General features: G+C 41.9%; 1 protein-coding gene across 3 annotated transcripts in view; it reads left to right on the top strand.

Annotated features, from left to right (window-relative positions):
• The window catches only part of IWS1 (interacts with SUPT6H, CTD assembly factor 1), a 43957-nt gene extending 33942 nt beyond the window's left edge, over positions 1 to 10015 (top strand). For 2 of the 3 annotated variants that reach the window (XM_016201711.2, XM_016201709.2), the window contains exons 10-14: positions 88 to 205; positions 2482 to 2593; positions 3116 to 3172; positions 4388 to 4499; positions 9655 to 10015. In XM_016201711.2, the coding sequence (XP_016057197.1) occupies positions 88 to 205; positions 2482 to 2593; positions 3116 to 3172; positions 4388 to 4499; positions 9655 to 9786 (531 nt within the window). In that variant the 3' untranslated portion in view covers positions 9787 to 10015. Of the gene's footprint in view, positions 1 to 87; positions 206 to 2481; positions 2594 to 3115; positions 3173 to 4387; positions 4500 to 4961; positions 5634 to 9654 lie in introns of those variants that run through there. The other variant, XM_087819941.1, reaches the window with a different exon arrangement.
• The last annotated feature ends 12539 nt before the right edge of the window (positions 10016 to 22554 follow it).

Below are 22554 nucleotides of genomic sequence, written 5' to 3'. Positions count from 1 at the left end.
ACCAGGTCTAAGAGTGATCCTCTAGAATAGACTGGCAGGACTCAGTTTCTGTGTGGTTAATGTGTGTGCATGTGCTTATATTCTCAGCTACCTAGTGTGAGCCAGGAGACCCTGAAGCATAGTGGGATTGGACGAGCAGTAATGTATCTCTATAAACATCCCAAGGAGTCAAGGTCCAACAAGGACATGGCAGGGAAACTAATCAGTATGTACATTTGTTTTTGTTGCATTTACGTATATATAAAAGCTAACTGTATTTTTATAATATTTATTTAACGTGAATCAGTAGCCTGTCCGGCATAGTGGTTGAGCATCGACCTAGGACCCAGGAGACCACAGTTCAATTCCTAGTCAAGGCACATGCCCCGGTTGTGGGCTCAATCCCTAGTAGGGGACATGCGGAAGGCAGCCGGCCAGTGACACTCTCTCACCGCTGACATTTCTCTCTCTCTCCACCTTCCTCTCAATAAATAAAAGTATATATATATTTTTTTAAGTTAAAATGAATCAATAAAGTGGAATAGAAAAAAATTTTGGTACCTTCTTATAGGCACCACCTTTTTCCCCTTAGACTTAAAATGCTTCTCAGTATGTTTAAGTACAGCAAGTAAAATGTTGCATTTTCTAGTCATGGATCAAGAGCACATAGTGAGAGAGGTACTGGAATACAGGTCCTGGCATTAATCATGCCTGGGTTCAAATCCTGGATTCACCACCTACCTCACTGCATATCCTTAGGCTCATGATGTAAGCTCTAACCTTGGTGTCCTCCTCTGAAAAATGGAGAACTGTGTATTTACTTTGGGTTTTTGTAAAGATTAAATGAGAGAGTATATGTAAAGTACAATATATATATATATATATAAAGCACTCAGGAAATACTATTATTACTTTTATAATGTCTCCCAAGCCTTCATCTAATTAGTCGCCATATTGATTATGGAATCCGTTAGTTTTAAGAATGAGAAGCGAGCATTTTCATCATTCTTTGTAACCCTCTGTGCTCTGTTGGGCAGGAATTTTTAAACTCCCAAGCTAGATGGAAAAAGCAACTTTTTTTTTTTTTTTTTTTTTTTAATCCTCATAATATTTTTTCCATTGCTTTTTAGAGAAAGTGGAAGGGATGGGCGGGGGGGGGGATTTGAGAACATCAATGTGAGAGAGTCATATCCACTGGTTTCCTCCCGCACGCGCCCAACAGGTGGGAGGGGACTTGAACGAACCCGAGACCCTTCAGTGCATGGGCCAACGCTCCAAACACACCTCCAGGGTGCAACTACTTCTGTATCTGAAGATAGTAATTATTTTTCTATTGAATTTTTTAAATAAATGTTTTTATTGATTTCAGAGAGAGGAAGGTAGAGAGAGAAACATCAATGATGAGAGTCATTGACCGGCTGCCTCCTGCATGCCCCCTACTGGGGATCAAGCCCAAAACCCAGGCATGCCCTGCCTGGGAATCGAACCAGTGACCTCCTGGTTCATGGGTTCACGCTCAAGCACTGAGCCATACCGGCTGGTCTCTATTGAATTTTTAAGAGTATTAAAAGCTTTTAGGGAAATTTAAATTTTGAAATAAACCAGAGAAGTATTATATCTTTAATCTTGTTAATAATCTGTAATTTACTACCTACTAAATAATAAACTTTTGGTGCTTTTGTGCGATCTTTCTCGACCCTCTTTTTGCCCTAGACTGAGAAAAGCAGAATAGTCCCAGTAATTAAGTCCTTTACACTAAAAACTTATACTCATTACTCATTACCACAGTAATTCTGAATCCAAGGGTGGGGCTGGCAGGTCAGTTTTCAAAGACACTTAGACCATCTCCCCCTGAGACTCCTGCTTCCTATTGGTTTGACAATACCTGTGTTCTGTCTGTAACGATCCTTTATTGTTTTGATAGTGTATTAAATGCAACAATAATCTACATTGTGTTTCAAAGTAAAAGCACAGTGTAGGTACCTTTGGGCTTTCACTGGCTAAACAGTGGGCCTTTCTTTGGTACATTTTTTCATGTTCATTTTAGCAGCTTTCTTAGATTTAATGAAGTACCGACTTTAAAGCTGCACTATTAAAATGTAATTTTTAAAGAATTAGACCATTTTGACAAGTAACAAGGGAACTTTTTTAGAATAAGAAAGTAGAAGAATTTCAAGATTTTCTCCTTTTAGTAAATTAGAAAGTAGGCTGTCTCTATGAAATGTCAATACCACTTGATGACTGTCAGAGTGAGTAAGAAAGTAAGCTTCTGGTGATCATAGGTTTAATGATCTTTTTATATTGAAATTTCTGAGTCACCTGGAGCTAGTTGCAATGTTGGTATTATGCTGTGTTTGTCCTATAAATGGTCCTGAAATAATGGTCTCTAAGGAAAGAATATCCTAAATACCTAGGATATGGCATAACACTGGAGTGCAGATATTTCAAGAAATGGCAGGAGGAATACTACTCTGTGGACTAAATAATTCAGTTTTATTACAGATGAATGGTCCCGGCCTATATTTGGCCTTACCTCAAATTACAAAGGAATGACGAGAGAAGAAAGGGAGCAGAGAGACCTGGAGCAGATGCCCCAGCGACGGAGGATGAGCAGGTAGGAGGGCGCAGGGTGAGCAGGGGCAGGCGCGGCTGCCAGGCAGCACAGCTGTTTGTCACAAGGCCGTTCGGAAGCCTGCTGCGGCGGTAGGGCTGTGTCTTTCCTCTCAGCTTGATGTGTCTGTGTAGTTCATGATGCCCTCCTTGTTTATCTGTAGCCCACACCCCCTCCCAGACTTCTGGTTTGATCTGATGGAGTATGGCCTCTGCCACAGTTCTGGAGGTTGCTTTTCTTGTTCTGGTTACTTGCAGAAAAAACTTTCTATCTTTCTCAATCCTGTCCCAAATTCTTAGAAGAAAAAAATATTGGTTCAGTTTACATCAATAAACTGGATACAGTTGCATGCAGGGCAGTTACTATTCACCCGTAATGGACCCTGGTATGCAAGATTAGGAATTATTTTTCCAGTGTAAAGGAGTTCATTGTGGCCTAAGTTTGATATTTCACTTTGTTCTTTTTTTCTTATAAAGGTTTAAGATTCTAACATTCCTAATATTTCATTGATTACTGTTTTCCCAGCACTGGTGGCCAGACACCCCGAAGAGACCTGGAAAAGGTGCTGACAGGAGAGGAGAAGTAAGGGTTTTGTATTAGTTTTTTTCTTAGACTAATATATAGAGAGAATGTTCTGTTTGCAGCTTTGTGTTAAGAAAAATAGCAAATGAAATGATGTATGTTCACATTGATGAGGGATGCCTTTCAGTTTAACATTCATTGAATATCCATAAAGCATGGTATTGGGTGCTCTGGATGGTATGAAGATTGAAAAATAGTTCATTCGGTAAAGATTTTAGACCTGGCCTGTGTGGCTCAGTTGGTTGGTGTGTCATCCTGTGCACCAGGAGGTGGCATGTTCAATCCCCCGTCAGGGCACGTGCTGGAGGCATCCAGTCAATGTTTCTCTCTCTCATCTCTCTCCCCTCTCCCCCGTCCCCCCTCTTCCTTTCCCTCTCTCCCTTCCTCTCTCTGGAATCAATTTAAAACAAAGTCACGTGGTGGCAATAGCCTTAAAAAAATAATAATAAAGATTTTATTGCTGCTTGCTATGTACTAGACTTCAGCATTAAGCTTTGGAAATACAAAATTGAATTTTAAAAGTCCATGCTCTCAAAAAGTCTTTAGAGGGATTATAGACAAAGGGAGAACCCAAGCAAGGATGTGGTAAGCGTGTGCACGGCCTGATTCAGGAATGGCATGTGGACGGGTGGTTGGGCAATACTGTGTGCCTCAGGTGGTGGAAGGTACAGTTGGAGATGTGGAAGTGGACCAGATTTTAAACAGCTGTAAATCAGGATGAAGAACTTCCACGTCTCTGTGATTCCATAGAAAGTTTTTGAGCAAGGACATGAAATCATCAGATTTGATTTGGAATGCTGATGTTGGTGTGGTGTAGGATAGGGTGGAGGGGAGTAACTGAAGGCAGTGAAATAGTTAAACTGAGATGGCAGTAGGGAAGCAGGAGGTTGAAAAGACTTTGCAGGGGCAAAATTGCCAGGAGTAGGTGACTTCGTGGGGGAGGAGTTGCTAGATTTATAGGCACTAACCAAAATTTTAACCTAAGTAGCTGAGAGTATGGGATTCACTAAAGGAGAGGAGGAAGCTGGCCCTGGGAGGGAAGTTGAGGAATCCATGCAGTAATACAAGTGATGATGAGGCCACCTGAGACTGAGGGGGAGGGTGGGTTGGGTAACCTTGGGGGAGGGCAGAGGAGGTTTGCAACAGGTGTGTATCTGAACAGAATGGGCCCAGCTGTGGTTGGCTACATAAGCAGCATGTTTTTCTTATTCTCAGGGCTCTTAGACCTGGAGATCCTGGATTCTGTGCCCGTGCGCGGGTGCCAATGCCCTCAAACAAGGACTATGTTGTCAGGCCCAAGTGGAATGTGGAAATGGAGTCATCCAGGGTAAGCAAGCAGGGGATCAGCAAGGTGGACTGCAAATGCAAATTACTATTTTGTCTTTTATTTCATGCATAATCCTTAACTGCTCTTCAGGTTTGTCTGATTTCAAGAGAGCTTTTCTCTGCTCTTTTATCCAGCTAGATCTTGCATTACTGATGAGCTTTACTTCAGACTTAAAGCAACATTATCAAGTCAAGAAGTTGTTTTTTTCTTATTCATCCCTTTATTTCAACCAAATCTTGGAGCCTAGAGTGTTCTGATGCAGTCGTTTTTTAGAACCATGAGAATCAGAACTTACCTGCTTCTGCAGTGTCCTCCTTCCTTTCTCTTCAACTGTTTTAAGTAATTCTATTGTGAAATGTTCAGGGTAGACACTTCCTCTGTAGTCATTGTAAATACTGCTCAGTGATCTTCATTGCTTTTCAGTAATCTTTTTTTATTCTCCATTCCAACCACTCTTTCTAGCCTGGTATTCTTAAAAAGGGCCTAAACCGATTGGAAAAGCATAAGAGGCGATTTGCCGAACAGAAACGACTCAGCAGAGTGCATCGTGCTGTCAAGTTCAGCATTGAAGGCAACAGGATGCCCCTGTAGGCCTGGCCCTACCAGAGTATATCCAGGAGGTATCCCCAAGGAGGTGTGCTCTGTGCATGGGCTTGAATTGTTGGTAGCTAAAGTGAAGCCGTGTGTGTGCACACGTGTGCGGGTATGCTTGCTTAACCAGACAAAGCAGGCCCACTTTTAGATTCCGAAATAATGACCCTGACAGGCACTTGGTGACAGTTAGGTCTTCCTGAACATTTAGAAATTGATATGGAAGTTGTCTCCTCCTTTATTGGTACCTAGAGACCAATAGATAATTACCTCCCTGATAAACATTTTGTTCTTGTCTGGTGCCCATTTGTATTAAAAGAACTTTTGTTAAGGGCCTAGAACCATAGTGTTCTATATTAGAAGCATATAAACTGGTTAGTAGCTTCTTGATGGGGAAGAGGTGCCTTCTTTTGCTATTGTCAGTGGCTTAGCAACATGCATTTGAGGACTCACTGCTTAAAGCCTCACACTTAATATTTAGGAGATAAATTTGATTAATTCATATTCGGCATGTGGTTGGAAATGAGAGACTGGAATGTTCATAAAGCCTGTCTCCCTGACCTGCCATGCTCTGGGATTAATAGAGCACCTCACTCACGAGAGCGTGTGAGTATGCTGTGTGCCTTTTGTGGCTCCCCATGAACCCCCACTTTGGCAGCTACTTCCATGGTTTACACTCACCTTCCTGCCAGTTCACGTTGCTGTGAAGCTACTGTCAGAACAAAGTATGCTTTCTTATTTGTTAGAATAAATAAAGGGTAGAAGAGCACCAGCTCCATGCCACAGGCTTTTTCATTGATACTTTCCCATTTTTTCTTTTACCCATATCCATGCCCCTCGATATCCCTTCACTGCCCCCAAATACCCTTGTTTCTTTTTACCTTTACTTTTTTCACTGTCTCTTCCCTCTTTTTATCCCTCTCTTTCATATTTTCTCTTCCCCAGCGCACGTGAGAATTGATAATTACAGTGTGGCAAAGGAAATGTCTTAAGTAATCGGTGTGACCCCTCTACTTTGGAAGCCTTCCTTTTGTCCTGAGGGCATGTGCCTATCTGCTCCTGTTGATGGTTCTGGTCCCACCTTCACTGTGGGCTATAGGGCGGAGGGAAGTGGTGACCCAACCTCCTGCTGGAGCAGAGAAGTGACCAGCAGGCAGAGAGGGAACTTCTAGTAGAGTTCCTTTCCTTCATCCTTAGCAATCGCAAACTCATAACGCGCAGTATTTATCTAGGCCTGAGTCTGGCTTATGGAGCTCTTTTGAAAAAAAATACATGTTTGGGGGCTGGTGGTTCTGTTTTACATTGCAGTAAAATTTTTATTTTATACAGGGGTAGGCAAAAGTAGACTTACTGTTGTTCATATGGAAAATAATACAATAATTAATAAATAGTAATACAAGAATAAACTGTTTTGTGTACTCACAACTGTAAACCTACTTTTACCCACTCCTGTATGTCATTTTTATTTTTGAAATTATATAAGTAAACATTAAACACTGTAGAATAATCTTGTTTCCAAAGTCCTGCCCGTCCTCTTAAGTCACCACTGATAACAATTTGATGTGTTAAATATATCTCCCGTAATGCTTCAAGCTTAGTTTTTTCTTGTTATAATTGTAGAAAAATTTGGGGTGGTGAAGAGAAAAATCACCCACTATTCAAAAGCACTTTGTTATATTTTTTGCTTTTTTTCTATTGCTACTTAAGTTATGCTATATATAATTTTGACCACTTCTCATTAAATCGCCTTAGAGATTTATTGTTTGTAATGGCTGCATGATAGTGTATCGTGTGTCTATAACTTGTTTATTCATTTCTCTCTCGTTTTTGCTTTTTCCTAAATAATGCAGTAACCTACACTACATTGTATGTTTATATGTTTGTTTATTCCACGGAGTGCTTTTCAATAACATTAAAGTGACAAGAGCAATGCATGCTTTTATATGAACTTTTAAATACAGAAAGCACAAATAAAATTGTCACTCATAAACCCACCACACCTTAACATTAACATTTCCAGTTACCTTCTTTTTGGTCTTTTGTATATGCATACATAAACATTATTACTGATGTTGTGTTTTTGAACTCTTAAGCAAAATCTTGATCATATTTTATTCCTTGTTGGGTTTGTCTTTTACTTAGCATGGTAAAAATTCTTTTAGTAAATTCTTTAGTGACATACATTGTGTCGGACTATAGTTGTACCATAATTTTTTTTTTTAAGCAAACCCATCTTGCTAATCTTTTAGGCCACTTTTGGTTTTTCACTGATAAACAGTAATAAAGCTGTTCACCAATAACACTGCATTGCACTTTTACTGTCCTAAGGAAGTGTATAGAGTTGATGAAGTCAGAGAAGAGGTCATTGAATTTAGCATGTTAGTACAGTGTTTCGTATGTTTTCAGGCTTGGGGTAACTAGGCATCTGGCAGCTACAAGCGACGAGGAGTAGAGCAGCAGGACCTGGGTGTGTGTGTTTCAGTGGGTGGGGTGGGAGGGCTCAGACTGTAGAGGAGGACCTGGGAGTAAGCAAGGAGAAATCCAGGCTGGTATGCAGAGCTGCTGGAAGTTGGGTAGTTGGCAGAGATACAAGCAGGTAGGGTTTTTGGTGTGGACTGATTGCAGTACTGTAAATCAGGTTACATTGTCGGAAAGGAAGTCGGATTTTGGGACTCTTCAGGAAGCCTGAAGGTCAAATGGCTGATGTTCAGAAGTCTCCTCTCGTCATCCCTCCACTTCTCTTCCACCAAGCGGGTATTCAGTAGGCTGATGGCAGCATAGCTTTCTCATGTGATAATGAATTTTTATGCTAACTCAGTATTAGTGCTAAGTATTAACATTGATATAAAATAATATTTAGAATTGGGATAGCCCTAGAAAATCTAGGGTTGATCAGCATGACTCTTATTCAAGAATGTTCAAATTCTTGTAGAGTTTCTTGCTTTGTATCTGAGTGTGGAGTTGGAGTCCAGAGGTGGGATAGCGACTGGGGAGGCTCGAGATTCAGATGAGCTTCCCTTCCCCCACACTAGCAGTGACCCTGGGTCATCTCCCAGGCCCTGCCTTCATTTAGCATTCTTTGCATTGAGCTTGACAGGTGATTTATTAGTAAGCCTGGGGGAGAAGAATTAGAAAACCCCTCTTTTTTTTTTTTTTTTTATATTGATTTCAGAGAGAGGAAGGGAGAGAGAGAGAGAGAAACACCAATGATGAGAGTCATTGATCAGCTGCCTTCATGCCCCTTACTGGGGGTCAAGCCTGAAACCCAGGCATGTGCCCTGACCGGGAATTGAACCGTGATCTCCTGGATCATAGGTTGACGCTCAACCACTTAGCCACACTGGCCAGGCACCCCTCTCTTAACCATTCAGCATTTGTCAAGGTTGGGATTGTTAGCAACACTAGTTAGCAAGAAGAGTTCACCCTGGTCTGGCCGGGCGTGGCTCAGCGGTTGAGCATCGACCTGGGATCCAGGCGATCGGGGTTCGATTCCCGGTCAGGGCACATGCCCGGGTTGCGGGTTCAATCAGTGACTCTGTCATCATTGATGTTTCTATCTCTCTCTCCCTCTCCTTTCCATTCTCTGAAATCAATAAAGATATATTAAAAAAAGTAAATGTTTTAAAAAAAAAAAGTTCACTCTGATCTTGGACATAAATTGGAGGCCTTTTCAACACTGCTAAAAGGTCAGTTTTTTGGAGACCACATCTTTTTAAAACATACAATCATTTCAATATAAAAGAAAACCTAATAACCAAATCTTTAGACATAAAGGGCAAGCAAGAAGAGAAATAAGAAGTAGGAAGCCCCTTGGGTTGACTTAATTTTCTTTTCTTTTTGTGTCAGATACACTTACTACACCTAAATCTAAGTGACTGCAAAGTAGTAGTAATAATAGTCATAGTGATACTCATTTTGAGCACTATGTGCCAGCCTCTGTCCTTATATTTGACAGTATTTTCTCATTTCTCCCAGCAGTCCTGAAAGGAGTACCAACCAGGGGCATGATCTTCCCAGGGTCAGAACCTGCTAAGGCAGAGCAGGGATTCCCCCGAGTGTGAAACCAGGGCTCCACCACTTTGTGGGTTTGCTTTGCTAACCCTCTGACCCCGTCATCATACTTACAGCTTTTTCTCAGGTGACTTTCCTTTTCTTAGAAGATCATCATTCTTTACACCAGCACTGTTTGAAGGTGCATATGTCATGTGGTCAACTCCACGTTCAGTCTTTGAAAAGGAAAAGCATACAGTCAGAATGTATTTGGATGGAATTGGAGTATCATAGTTTCAATTTTTCCTCCTTCCTCTCATCTGGGAGATTTCCACGGACTGAGACAAAATTTGCCAATAAGGCACAGGCACAACATTATTATTCTTCACTGAGAGTTGTTTCTAATGCTGCTGCGTCCCCTTGCTCTTTGGTTCCTGAGGTCACCAAAGCATATTCTGGTTTCCCAGAGCTAGGAGCTCTTCTGGCTGCTCTTGTCCAGATAAATAAAGGGGAAAGACAAAACTAGATTTAAACATTTCAATAAATTGCTTTTTAATTTTTACCCCACTTTTAGTTTCAGGGGACCTCCAAGAAGGGTATCAGTCGACTGGATAAACAGATGAGAAAGTTCACAGATATCAGGAAAAAAAGTCGATCTGCACATGCAGTGAAAATCAGCATCGAGGGCAACAAGATGCCTTTGTGACCTGCTAGAGCGCCCACCTCGGCTCCAAGAAATGCGTGGTGGACTCTGGAGAAAGATGATATTTTAAATTTTTTTAGTATATCTGTAAATGGTTCAGCTTGTATCAGATGTTGTCATAGCACTTGCATTTCTCTGTTTTATTTAAAACCATTTGTTGTGTGCTTTGTACAGAGGAATACTAGTCACACTTCTATAAACTTTACATAATAAAATCCCAGTCTGGTTTTGGGAGGCTGTCTCTTCATTGTCTTAGAGGATTCATTAGTGGGGGTGAAAACTGGTTCTTGGGTAGTGGAGAATCTCAGCTATTATTAGTGGTTTGTGATCTTTCTAAGTTCAGCCCTTCCTACTGTGGTATATATAATAAGGCATCTGGTCTCTGTCCTGGGTTCCTGACTAAGCCTTTAAAGCCTATGGGTTTCCTGGGCGATGGGAGTATATTTGTGGTTCTAATGAGGTGGCTTGTGGTGGGCTCCTATACAGTCTTAGGATGATGGGTCTAAACACCAGAAAGACCTTAGAGGTCTATTTTAGAGGGTTGGGATTTGGGGCAGGCCTGACCTGAGAGGTGCTGAAGATTGAGTACAGTCATTCAGTCACATGGGTAATGATTTAATCGGCTGTGCCTAAAGAGTGACGCCCCAGTTAACTCTGGGCACACTGCCTGGCCATCGTGGCTCAGTGGTTGAGCATTGACCTATGATCCAGGAGATTGAGGTCCATTCCTGGTCAGGGCACATGCCCAGGTTGCAGGCTCAACTCCCAGCAGGGGGCATGCTGGAGGCAGCCAATCAATGACTCATCACTGATGTTTCTATCTATCCCCCTCTCCTTTCCTCTCTCTCTAAAATCAATTTTTAAAAAATAATTTTTTTAAAGAACTCTGGACACCAAAGCCCAGTAGAGCTTTCTGAGGGGTGAACATACTGATGTGCTGAGAGGGTGATGTGCCTTGATTTCACCAAAAGAAGGTATGGAAGCTGTTTCCTCCCCACCTTGCCCAGTGTGTGTCTTCATTTGGCTGGTCCTCCTAATTTGAATCCTTTATAATAGAACTGTAAATATATGTGCTTTCCTAATTTCTCTGAGTCATTTTAGTGAATTCAGTGCTTTCCTGATTTCGATTCCCAGTCAGGGCACATGTCTGGGTTTCGAGCTTGCTCCCCAGCAGGGGGTGTGCAGGAGGTAGCTGATTAGTGACTCTGATCATTGATGTTTCTATCTCTCCCTTTCCCTCTCCCTCCCTCTCTCTGAAATCAATAAAGACATATTTAAATAAATGAAAATATGTTATTGCTAAGAAATGTTAACCATCATCTGAGTCTTTAAGTCATAATCTGCTGGTGGCAAGTTTTTGCCTTGTGTTGATGGCTGCTGACTGGTAAATGCTGGTTGCTGAAGGCTGGGGTGGCTATGGCAATTTCCTAAGACAATGAAGGTGGCAGCATTGGTTGACTTCCTTTCACAAACAATTTCTCAAAGATCACTGATAATCACATCACCATAACAAATGTAAATAATGAAAAGGTCTGAAATATTGCAAGAATTACCAAAATGTGGCAGGCAGAAAGTGAGCAAATATAGGGAAAGTGGCATTGATAGACTTGCACACACAAGGTTGCCACAAACTTTGGGGGCAGGTAGCACAGACGATTAAAGTGCAGTAAAGTGAAGTGCAATAAAATGAGATGTGTCTGCAATTGTCTCCTTTGGAGATGCTATAATGAAAAAAAGATTGAGAAATACTGTCCTAGAGGAAGTGTGGGTACAATTTAACATTACTATACCAACTGCTTATAACAGGCAATTAAGGTAGAGATCACTATAGCTTATGGCTATATTCTACCTTGGGGATACTTTTAAATTATTTTAAGTGCAGATTTAACTAGAAAACACTGATTAGTCCAGATGCTAATTGAAAGAATGAGTAATTGATTTTAATTACAGGAATCCTACTCTGATAGAAATTAGTTTAGGCTTCTGGTTAAGGTGGCAGTGTAGATAAACGTACATCCTCCCACATCAGAATTACAACTAAGCTACAGAATAACCATCACTCGGAAATGCCTGAAATCTAGGTGAAACTAAGGATATACAGAAAAAGCCACTTCGAGACTGGTAGGAAGAGTGGAAATGCTGAATGAGCTGGTCCTCCGCACATGGGGTGGGTAAAAATAATCGGCTGCAAAGTTCCCACCTAAGGAGTGAGAGGTCACAGATCCACATAGGAACCTCCAGCCCAGGGTTCCAGTGCCAGGAAGAGAAGCCCCCATGACTTCTGTCTGAAAACCATCAGGGATTGTGGTTGAGTGAGACGGAGGGCTGCTGGAGTTCCTTGTAAAGGGACCCCACGCGGACGGACTTGCACTCGCTCTCTTAGCTCTAGCACTGGGGCAGCATCTCAAAAAGAGCCTTGGACAAAGGGGGAGGAACTGAATTGTCTGGTTTCAAGGTGAAAGCTGGGGGGACAGCTTTCTCCCAGAAGTGTTGTAGGAGGCCATTGTTCCTTTGCTGAGTCCTTCTCCATGGATGTGGCAGGTGGGCACCATATCTGAGTCTCCATCAACCTAGCTCACACTGTTATCCCTGCCCTGGTGATTCCTGAGGCACCCCCCACCCTCACCCCACTGCTAACTTCTAGGCCCATCCAAGCCATTTCTAGGGGCTTTTCCATACAATTGGCCTCTCTTGCCTCATGCTTCGAACTTTCCTAAAATCTCAAGCAGCATCTGGTGTCTGTGTACCTCGTACCTCTTGCTAAGTGGCCCCAAGCTTGGCACTAGTGGCAGCTGGCCTGTGATTGCAATTTGTCTTCTCCTGGACACCTCCAAGCCCAGCACGAGTTCCAGCCATTTGCAGATCATTTTGTAGCTGGTGCTTGGTGGACTTGGGCAGGTCACAGGCAGTGGCTGACCCTGAACCTGCAGGTAGGCCCCAGAACCAGTGCACCCAGTGGGCAGTTTCAGACCACGCTGGATTACAACCATATCACCTCAAGAGACACACTTGAGTGGTAGACTCAGTGAGTACCAAAGCCCCACTGAGGCAAGTCCTCCATAGGATGGGCCCCAGAACAGCAGCTGCTCCTCTAGTGACAGCCGGTCCTCCCAGGAGATCTCCCTGATGGTCAGTCCCTCCAAGTGATGCCAACAGCAATCAAGGCTTAACTACAAGAAGACAGTGCACACAGCCCACACAGGGAAGTACCTGTTGTGCCTGGCGCAGGTGACCAGGAAGGCTAAACCACTGGGCCCTACAGGACACCTACTACACAAGGCCACTCTACCAATTCCAGGAGACATAGCAGCTTAATACATTGAACAAAACAGGGACGTAGCCAAAATGAGGGGAGAAAGAAACAGGTCTCAAGATGAAAGAAAAATACAAATCTCCAGAAAAAGAACTAAATGAAATGGAGGCAAACAAACTACCAGGTATAGAACTCAAAACCGTGGTTATAAGGATACTCAAGGTACTTAATGAGAACTTCAACAGCATAAAAAGGACACAGAAACTATTAAAAAGAACCACTAGCTGAAAGAAGACTAACTGAAATGAATAAATTACAGGGAATCAACAGTAGAGTAGATGAAGCATGCAAATCAGCAGTTTGGAATATGAGGAAGCAAAAAATACAAATCAGAACAGCAAAAAGAAAGAAAAAAGAATGAAGAGGAGCAACAAGATGGCGGCGTAGGTAACAACAGCTGCACCCACCGCCTCCCTCAACCACATCAAAATTACAACTAAAATACAAAACCACCATCACTCTGAGCCTCCTGAAATCTGGCTGAACAGAAGCCCCACAACCACGGACCTGAAGAAGCACCAAGGCCAGTAGGAGGGGCACAGATCCTGCCGGATCGGGGCTGAATCACAAAGACGTGCTGTGGGCCCACACCCAGTGCCGCGGTTCAAACCCAGGAGAGAATCTTGGCAGAGGTTTCCCAGAGGAGGGAGGGGTCCCAGCCCCACAGCAGGCCCCCAGCCCAGGGCTCCAGGCCGGGAAGAGACGTCCCACAACTCTGGGCTGTGAAACCAGCGGGGTCTGTCCCTGAGGGTCGCGGAGGCTGCAGGAGCCCCAGTAGCTCCTCCTAAAGGGCCCACACACGGACTCACTCAGATGCTCCCTCTGAGCCCAGCGCCGGGCAGCAGCCTGAAAGGACCTGGGACACTCGGGGAGGAACTAACCTGCCTTAAGTCGGGGCGAGAGGTGGAGGGTGGCTTCCTCCCAGGCAGAAGGGCTGGCGGAGGCCATGGCTCCTTTGGCAAGTCCTCCCCGACACAGCCAGCAGGCAGGTGCCATATGTGAATCACCAGCACCTGACTCACACCTTTGGCCCCTCCCCTCCCCACCTGCAGCTCATCCAGGCTATTTCCAGGGGCTTTTCTATGCAAGTGGCCTCTCAAGCCTCATGCTTAGGACTTTCCTAAAATCTCTCAAACAAGCAGCAGCGTCCCCCATACAGCTTGATAAGTGGCCCCAGTCCTGGCACTAGCATCAGCCTGCATTGGCTCATAGCTTGGTCTCTCCTGGACACTTCTAAGCCCAGCACAAGTAGCATCCAACTACGGTTTGCTGTGTAGCTCATGTTGGGTGGCCCTGGGTAAGGCACTGGCAGAGGCTGACTTGGCACCTCCTGGGAGGCCCCAGAGACAGTGCACCTGGTGATCAGACTCTACCACACTGGATTACAACCCTACCACATCCACGAGTGACACTCAAGGGGTGCACACTAAAGTAAATCCTGCTCCATAGGGGTGTCTCCAGCACAGCAGCTCTCTGGCTGTAGTTGCAGCCGGTCCTCACAGCCAATTGGCCTGGGGGTCAGTTCCTCCCAGGGACGCCAGCAGCAACCAAGGCTCAACTACAACAGGACAGTGCACACAGCCCACACGGGAGCACCTAGAAGGCTCAGCTCAGGTGACTGGGAAGGCTGAGCCACTGGACCCTACAGGACACCTACTACACAAAGCCACTCTACAAATTCCAGGAGACATAGCAGCTCTACCTAATACATAGAAACAAACACCTGGAAGCAGCCAAAATGCTGAGGCAAAGAAACATGTCACAAAAGAAAGAACAGAAGAAATCTCCACAAAAAGAACTAAATGAAATAGATCCAAGCAAGCTAACAGATAGAGAGTTCAGAATTTTGGTTATAAGGATGTTTAAGCAGACTGTTAGGGAAATAACTGAGAAAATCGATAACATAGTAAAGTACCAATTTGAAATGAAGGCTACAGGAACTGAAATGAAGAATAATTTACAGGGAATCAACAGCAGAGTAGAGGACGCTGAGAATCAAATCAGCAATTTGGAACATGAGGAAACAAAAAACCCAACCAGAAGAGCAAAAAGAAAAAGGAATCCAGAAATATGAAAATAGTATAAGGAGCCTCTGGACAACTTCAAGAGGCCCAACATTCATATTATTGGGGTGCCAGAAGGGGAAGAAAGAGACCAAGGAATTGAAAACCTATTTGAAAAAATAATTACAGAAAACTTCCCCTACCTGGGGAAAGAAATCAACTTACAAGTCCAGGAAGCACAGAGGGTCCCAAAGAAGAGGAACCCAAAGAGGCCCATGGCAAGACACATAATAATTAAAATGCCAAAGGTTAAAGACAAAGAGAGAATCTTAAAAGCAGCAAAAGAAAAGCAGTTAATTACCTACAAGGGAGCACCCATATGACTGTTAGCTGATTTCTCAACAGAAACTTTGCAGGCCAGAAGGGAGAGGCAAGAAATATTCAAAGTGATAAAAAACAAGGAACTACAACCAAAATTGCTCTACCCAGCAAAGCTATCATTTAGAATTGAACGTCAGCCCGGCCGGGCGTGGCTCAGCGGTTGAGCGTCTACCTAGGATCCAGGCGATCAGGGTTCGATTCCCGGTCAGGGCACATGCCCAGGTTGCGGGCTTGATCCCGTCAGGGGCGTGCAGGAGGCAGCCGATCAGTGACTCTCTCCTCATTGATGTTTCCCTCTCTCTCTCTCTCTCTCTCTCTCCCCCCCCATCTCCTTTCCTCTCTCTGAAATCAATAAAGATATAATTTAAAAAAAAAATAGAATTGAACATCAAATAAAGAGCTTCTCAGGTAAGGAAAAGCTAAAGGAGTTCATCACCACCAAACCAGCACTACAGGAAATGTTGAAGGGTCGTCTTTAACAAGAAGCTAATGAACAAAAGAATCTGATGAACTAAATAGATTCAGAGACATTGACACATGTAACAGACGATCATATTTCAGGGGAAAGAGGGGAGAGGGGTGGAGTGTGGGAAGAGATTAACCAAAGAAGTTATATGTATAACCCATGGACACAGTTAATAACGGGGTGAAGGCCTGGGAAGGGGGTGGGAGCGAGGTGGAGGGGATCAATTGGGGGGGGAAATGGTATACCTGTAATACTCTGAACAATAAAGATAAATTTTAAAAAATAAATAAAAAAGTAAAATAAAATAAAAAGAATGAAGATAGTGTAAGAATCCTCTGGTACAACTTCAACTGTACCAACATTCGCATCATGAGGGTGAAAAAAGGAGGAGAGAGAGGACAAGAAATTGAGCACCAATTTGAAAAAATAATGACACAAAACTTCCCCTACCTGGTGAAGGAAATAGACTTACAAGTCCAGGAAGCACAGAGAGTCCCAAACAAGAGGATCCCAAAGAGGCCCACAGCAAGACACATCATAATTAAAATGCCAAAGGTTAAAGACAATCTTTTTTTTTTTAATATACCTTTATTGATTTCAGAGAGAGTGAGAGACACAGAGAGAGAGAGAGAGAGAGAGGTGGAAACATCAATGATGAGAGAGTCATTGATCAACTGCCTCTTGCACACCCCCTACTGGGGATGGAGCTCAAAATCCGGGCATGTGCCCTGATCAGGAATACAACCTTGACTCCTAGATCCTAGGTCGATGCTCAACCGCTGAGCCACGCCCAGCCAGGCCCAAAGAGAGAATCTTAAAAACAATAAGAGAAAAGCAGTTAGTTATCTACAAGGGAGCATCCATATGACTGGCAGCTGATTTCTCAACAGAAACGTTGCAGGCCAGAAGGAATTGGCAAAAAATATTCAAAGTGATGAAAAGCAGCTAAGATTACACAGCAAAGCTATCACCTAGACTCAAAGGACAGATAAAGAGCTTCCCAGACAAGAAAAAACTAACAGAGTTCATCACCACTAAACCAGTACTACAGGAAATGTTAGAATGTTCTTTAAGAAGAAGAAGAAAGATAAAACATACAATTGGGAAAATGACAATAAATACATATCGATCAACAATTGAATCTAAAAAACAAAATAAATGAGCAAGCAGAACAGAAACAAATTCATAGATACAGACAGGATTTTGTCAGTTGCCAGATGGGAGCAGGGTTGGGAACCGGGTGAAAAAGGTGAAGGGATTAAGAAGTACAAAGTGGTTGTTATGCAGTGGTCATGAAGATGTAAAGAAAGCACAGGGAGTATGGTCAATAATAGTCTAATAACTATGTATAGTGTTAGGTACGATATTTATTGGGATAATGACTTAGTAAGTTATATAATGTCTAATCACTGGGGCGTACATCTGAAACTAACACTGCATGTCAGCTGTAACTCAGTGAATGCCTGGGGTGGGGCAGGAGCCAGGTGGAATCTAAACAACAATGTAAGTGAACAAACGGAGACAGACTCATAGATGCAGAGAACAGACTGAGGGTTGCCAGAGGCTGGAGGAGGGTGTGGACTGGGTGAAAAAAGTGAAGGGATTAAGTACAAAGTGGTAGTTACAAAATAGTCACAGGGATGTAAAGTACAGCATAGGGAATATAGTCAATAATAGTGTAATAACTATGTGTGGTGCCAGTTGGATACCAGAAATATCAAGGGTGGCACTTTGTAAAGCATATGGTTGTCTCACCACTGTGCAATCCATCTGAAACTAATACAAAATATTTAATGAAAATTAATTTTAAAAAAATTTAAAAATAAATATAGTCAAACCTCCATTCTCAAAAGTCTCCCATCTTGAACAATTTAGTTCTTGACCAAATTGTTCATAGAAAAATGTCTTGGTTGTTGAACAAAACTTTGATTCTTGACCCAACAACCTTTTCATGCCAATGCCTGTATGTTCAGTCAGTCCTGTGTCTCTCAGGTGACAAACAAAGGAGAAAATGTGTGAGTATGAGTCAGTTTACCACTAAACCTCAAATTGTTAACATTTTTTGCTTTTGTTGATGCTTATTATTATGAAATATGATCAGTCAAGGTCACCATGGGTGCTAAGGTTAGTGATATCAGCAAAGTGAAAAGGAAAGTGGTGAGAACAATGACAGAGCTTAGATATGTACTGTATATAATAAAGGTTAAAACAGGGAATCATTTGGGGGTCTGGAATAGATTAATTCAATTTACATTATTTCTAAGGGGAAAGAATGGTTATGTTTTTGAACAAATCGCTTTTCCCACAGCCTTCTGGAACGAATTAAGTTTGAGAACCAAGGTTCCACTGTAAATAAAAATAGCACTGAAATTACTGAATCTTATGAATAACTGACAAAAGATGTGTGAGTTTTTTACACTGACAGATACAATTGATGAGAAAAACTACAGAATTCCTAAATAAGTTGAGAGATACATTATGATCATGTTTCACTATTTTTAATATATGAATTATCTCCCCAAATTTATCAATAAATTCATTGCAACCAACAAAAATACCAGGAGACTTCTTATAAAACTTAACAAACTGATTCTAAAATTTATATGAAAATAAAAAAGACCTAGAATAGCAAAAACAGCTTTGAAAAAGAATTAATGTTGAATTTTGGGTTTTTTTTTGAAAAAGAAAAACTTTGGATGACTTACATTGATTACATATTTTAAAGACATAAAGCTCCAGTAATAAAATCTGTGGTATTGGCATAAAGAGAGATAAACAGATCAATGGAGCAAAATAAAGAGACTAGATAGACTCACACACATATGACTTTTGCCAAAGTTTCTGAGACAATTCAATGAGGAAAGGATAATCTTTACAAGAAAGAAATTTTTATAAGAACTCTTCAACAACTGGATATACAAAAAATTAAACCTCAAAACTGACCTCGTACCACATACAAAAAAATAACTCGAAATTGATTGTAGAGCTAAAACAATAAAATTTCTAGGAGAAAATTTTAATGACCTTGAGTCTCTCAAGGGTTTTTAAAAACATGACAGATAAGCACATACTATAAAAGAAAAAAATCTATAAATTGGTTTCTTCAAAATTAAAAACGTTTGCTCTTCAAAAAACACTGCTAGATTTCAGTGTAGCATGTAAGAAACCTTGAAAGTCATCACTGCCAATCTCACAACAAGAAAAAAGATGAATAATCTGAAAACTACTATTCTTAGAACCATCAGAGTTTCAAGATCGCAACTGCTGTCCTCCAAAATTAAAGAGACAGGAAGGCAGATACAGAGAATCAGAACTTATTGTACCAGAAACCCAGGAGCAAAATTCCATGGGAACCTGAATACTCTTATAAGTTATTTGCACTATTCATGAAATGGTATAGTTTTATTTGAAAGAGGATTTGGATTGGGTGTAAAAGTATATTGCAAACTCAAGAAAAACACAAAAAGTTTTTAAAAGTGTAATTAGTGCGCTGAGAGGAGAAAAAAGGAACTCGAGTAAGATGTTCAATACCAGAGAAGGTAGAAAAATATTGGAAGGAAAAAATAAACAAAGAACAAGGGCAATGAATAGAAACTTGAAATCTACTCTAAATATTAAGACATGAATTGAAAGCAAAATGATAGAGAAAAAACTGTGCTAACACTAATCAAAGGAATGCTGGCCTGGCTGGTGTTGCTCAGTGGTTGAGTGTCAATCCATGAACTTCAAGATCACTGGTTCAATTCCTGGTCAGGGCACATGCTCAGGTTGTGGGCTAGATCCCCAGTAGGGGGGGATGTGGAAGGCAGCCGATGTTTCTAAATCTCTATCCCTTTCCCTTCCTCTCTCTCTAAAAGAAAAAAAAGCTGGAATAGTTGTATTAACTTCAGACCAAGCCAACTTCAGAGCTAGGAAAATTATCAGGGATAGAGAAGCATTACATAATGACAAAGGGGTCAATTTTAAGAAGACATAACAATGCTTAATATGTATGCACCTAGCAAGAGTGTCGAAATATGTGAGGCAAAATCTGATAGAAATGCAAGGAGAAATAGATAAACCCATTAGTATAGTTGGAGATTTCAGCACTCTTCTGTCAGTAATTGACAGATGCAGTGTGCAGAAAATCATTAAGGACATAGTTAAAGTGAACAACACCATTTATCAAGTAAACCAAATTGAAATCTTAGAGTATTTCATTCAATGACAGCAGAATGCACATTCCTCACAAGCTCACATGGAACATTCATCAAGATAAACCACCTTGTTGGCCATAAAAAATCCCTTTGGTTTAACAGAATAGAAATCATACACTGTCTGCTGTCAGTCCACAGTTATATTAAACTGGAAATCAATAACAGAGATAGCTGGGAAACCCCCAATTATAACAAGTCTCAATGGGAATTTTTAAATATTTTCAACTAAATGAAAATGAAAACACAACTTATCAAAATTTGTGAGATGCAGCAAAGGAAGTGTTAGAGGGAAATTTAGAGCACTGAATGCATAATTTATACATTTTACATAGGAAATAAAAATGAGAGGATTCCATGACAGAGAGGAATTGAGTGGACTCTACACTGATACTCTCCAAGGACCAAACTGCAATTACAACTAAAATATAGAAAAACCATCCTGAATAATTCACTGAGGACTAGCTGGAAAGCACCTTTATAACCAAGGACCTAAAGCAGAGACTGCATAGAAGCTGGGAGAAAATGAGGAGGTGCGAACTGGCTGGGATCCCACAGTCAGCAGCTGAAGGTCAAGAGGGAGATCTCAGCTGTGGGGGTTCCCACTGAGAAACTCTGGGTTCTAAACCCCAAGCTGGGCTTCCCAGCCAAGAGCACCAGAGCTGAGAAAGGTGCCCACATAACATCTGGCTGTGAATAAAGCAGGGTTGCCATCTGCCAGGGAGAGACAGCTGGAAATACAGACACCCTCTTAAAGGGCTAACACACAAAATTTTGTGTGCAGCCACTCACCTTGGGCTCTGGCAGAGGGAGGGCAGGGTTGACTAGAGCTGTGTGAGGAGAATCTAAGGTTCTGGCTCTGGGGATAGAGCTCATAGGGCAGCCATCTGGATTCCTGTCATTCCCCCATATTGCAGAGGACATCTTTCTCAAGCAAACATTTACCACTCAAGCAATTGCCCCACCCTGTTGGAAAACTTCTCCCCCCACCCTGTGGAGTTCCTACAGCTTGAGGCTCATTAAGAGACTGAAGAGCAATTAGCTTCTGGGTGCTTTGAGTCTTTGCCTGATTTGCTTCTGGACCCACGGCTTGGAGAAGAAAGATCTTGGTGCACATCTTGGTCCTTTCCAAGCACACCCAGCCCCAGTAGAGGGAAAAACAAGCTGTGGAGTGCAGAAAGCTTTAAATAGGGTACTCAGTGCCAGTCACAAACAGCATCTGCCTGCACCAGTGACCATCCAAAAGGCTAGGAGTCCCAGTAAATCTGCCTAATACATAGAAACAAACCCAAACAGGCAGCCAAAGTGGGGAGACAAAAATACACACACACACACACACACACACACACACACACAAAACAAGCCCCAAATGAAAGAAAAAAAGAATTCTCCAAAGACAAGCTAAGTGAAATGGTGATAAGCAATCTATCAGATATAAAGTTCAGAATACTGATCATAAGGATGCTCAACAACATAAGAAAATAAATGAAAACTATGAAGGAAATTAAAAATGACATAGTAGAGCCCGGCTGGGTGTGGCTCAGTGGTTGGGAGTCAACCTAGGATCCAGGCGAACAGGGTTCGATTCCCGGTCAGGGCACATGCCTGGGTTGTGGGCTGCAGCCAATCAATGACTCTCTCATCATTGATGTTTCTATCTCTCTCTCTTCATCTCCTTTCCTCTCTCTGAAATCAATAAAGATATATTAAAAAAAAAAAAATGACATAGTAGAAATAAAACAAAACAAAACATTGGAACTATAAACAGCAGATTAGGGGAAGCTGAGGAATGGATCATTGAATTAGAAGACAAGGTAAGGGAAAAAAAATCAGAGAACCAAAAAGAAAAAAACAAGAAACAGGAGGACAGTTTAAGGGAACTGAGGGACAACATGAAACATAACAATATTCACATCATAGGAGTACCAGAAGATGTAGAAAGTAAGCAAGATTTAGAGAATCTGTTTGAAGAAATAATGGCAGAAAACTTCCATTCACCCTTCACCCTAACCTGGTGAAGGAAAAAATCAGGAGGCACAGAGAGCCCCAAGCAAGAACCCAAAGAGGCCCACACACAGAAACATCATAATTAAAATGCCAAAAATTCAAGACAAAGAGAGAATGTTAAAGGCAGCAAGAAAAAAGCAGTCTGCTGCCTACAATGGAGCCCCCATAAGGCTGTCAGCTGATTTCTCATCAGAAACTGTATAGGCCAGAAGGGAATGGCATGAAGTATTCAAGGTAATGAAAAGCAAGGATCTCAAACCAAGACTACTCTATCCAGCAAGACTATCATTCAAAATAGATGGTGAAATAAAGAGCTTCCCAGACAAAAAAACAGGCTAAAGGAGTTTATTACCATCAAACCACCATTGCAGGAAATGTTAAAGGGTCTGCTGTAATAAGAAGTTGAAA

The sequence above is a fragment of the Miniopterus natalensis genome, chromosome 8 (assembly GCF_054644295.1).
Source record: "Miniopterus natalensis isolate mMinNat1 chromosome 8, mMinNat1.hap1, whole genome shotgun sequence".
Classification (NCBI taxonomy): Eukaryota; Metazoa; Chordata; class Mammalia; order Chiroptera; family Miniopteridae; genus Miniopterus; species Miniopterus natalensis.
The sequence above is the reverse complement of the archived record's forward strand: the minus strand, read 5'-3'. Positions and strand labels throughout refer to the sequence as shown.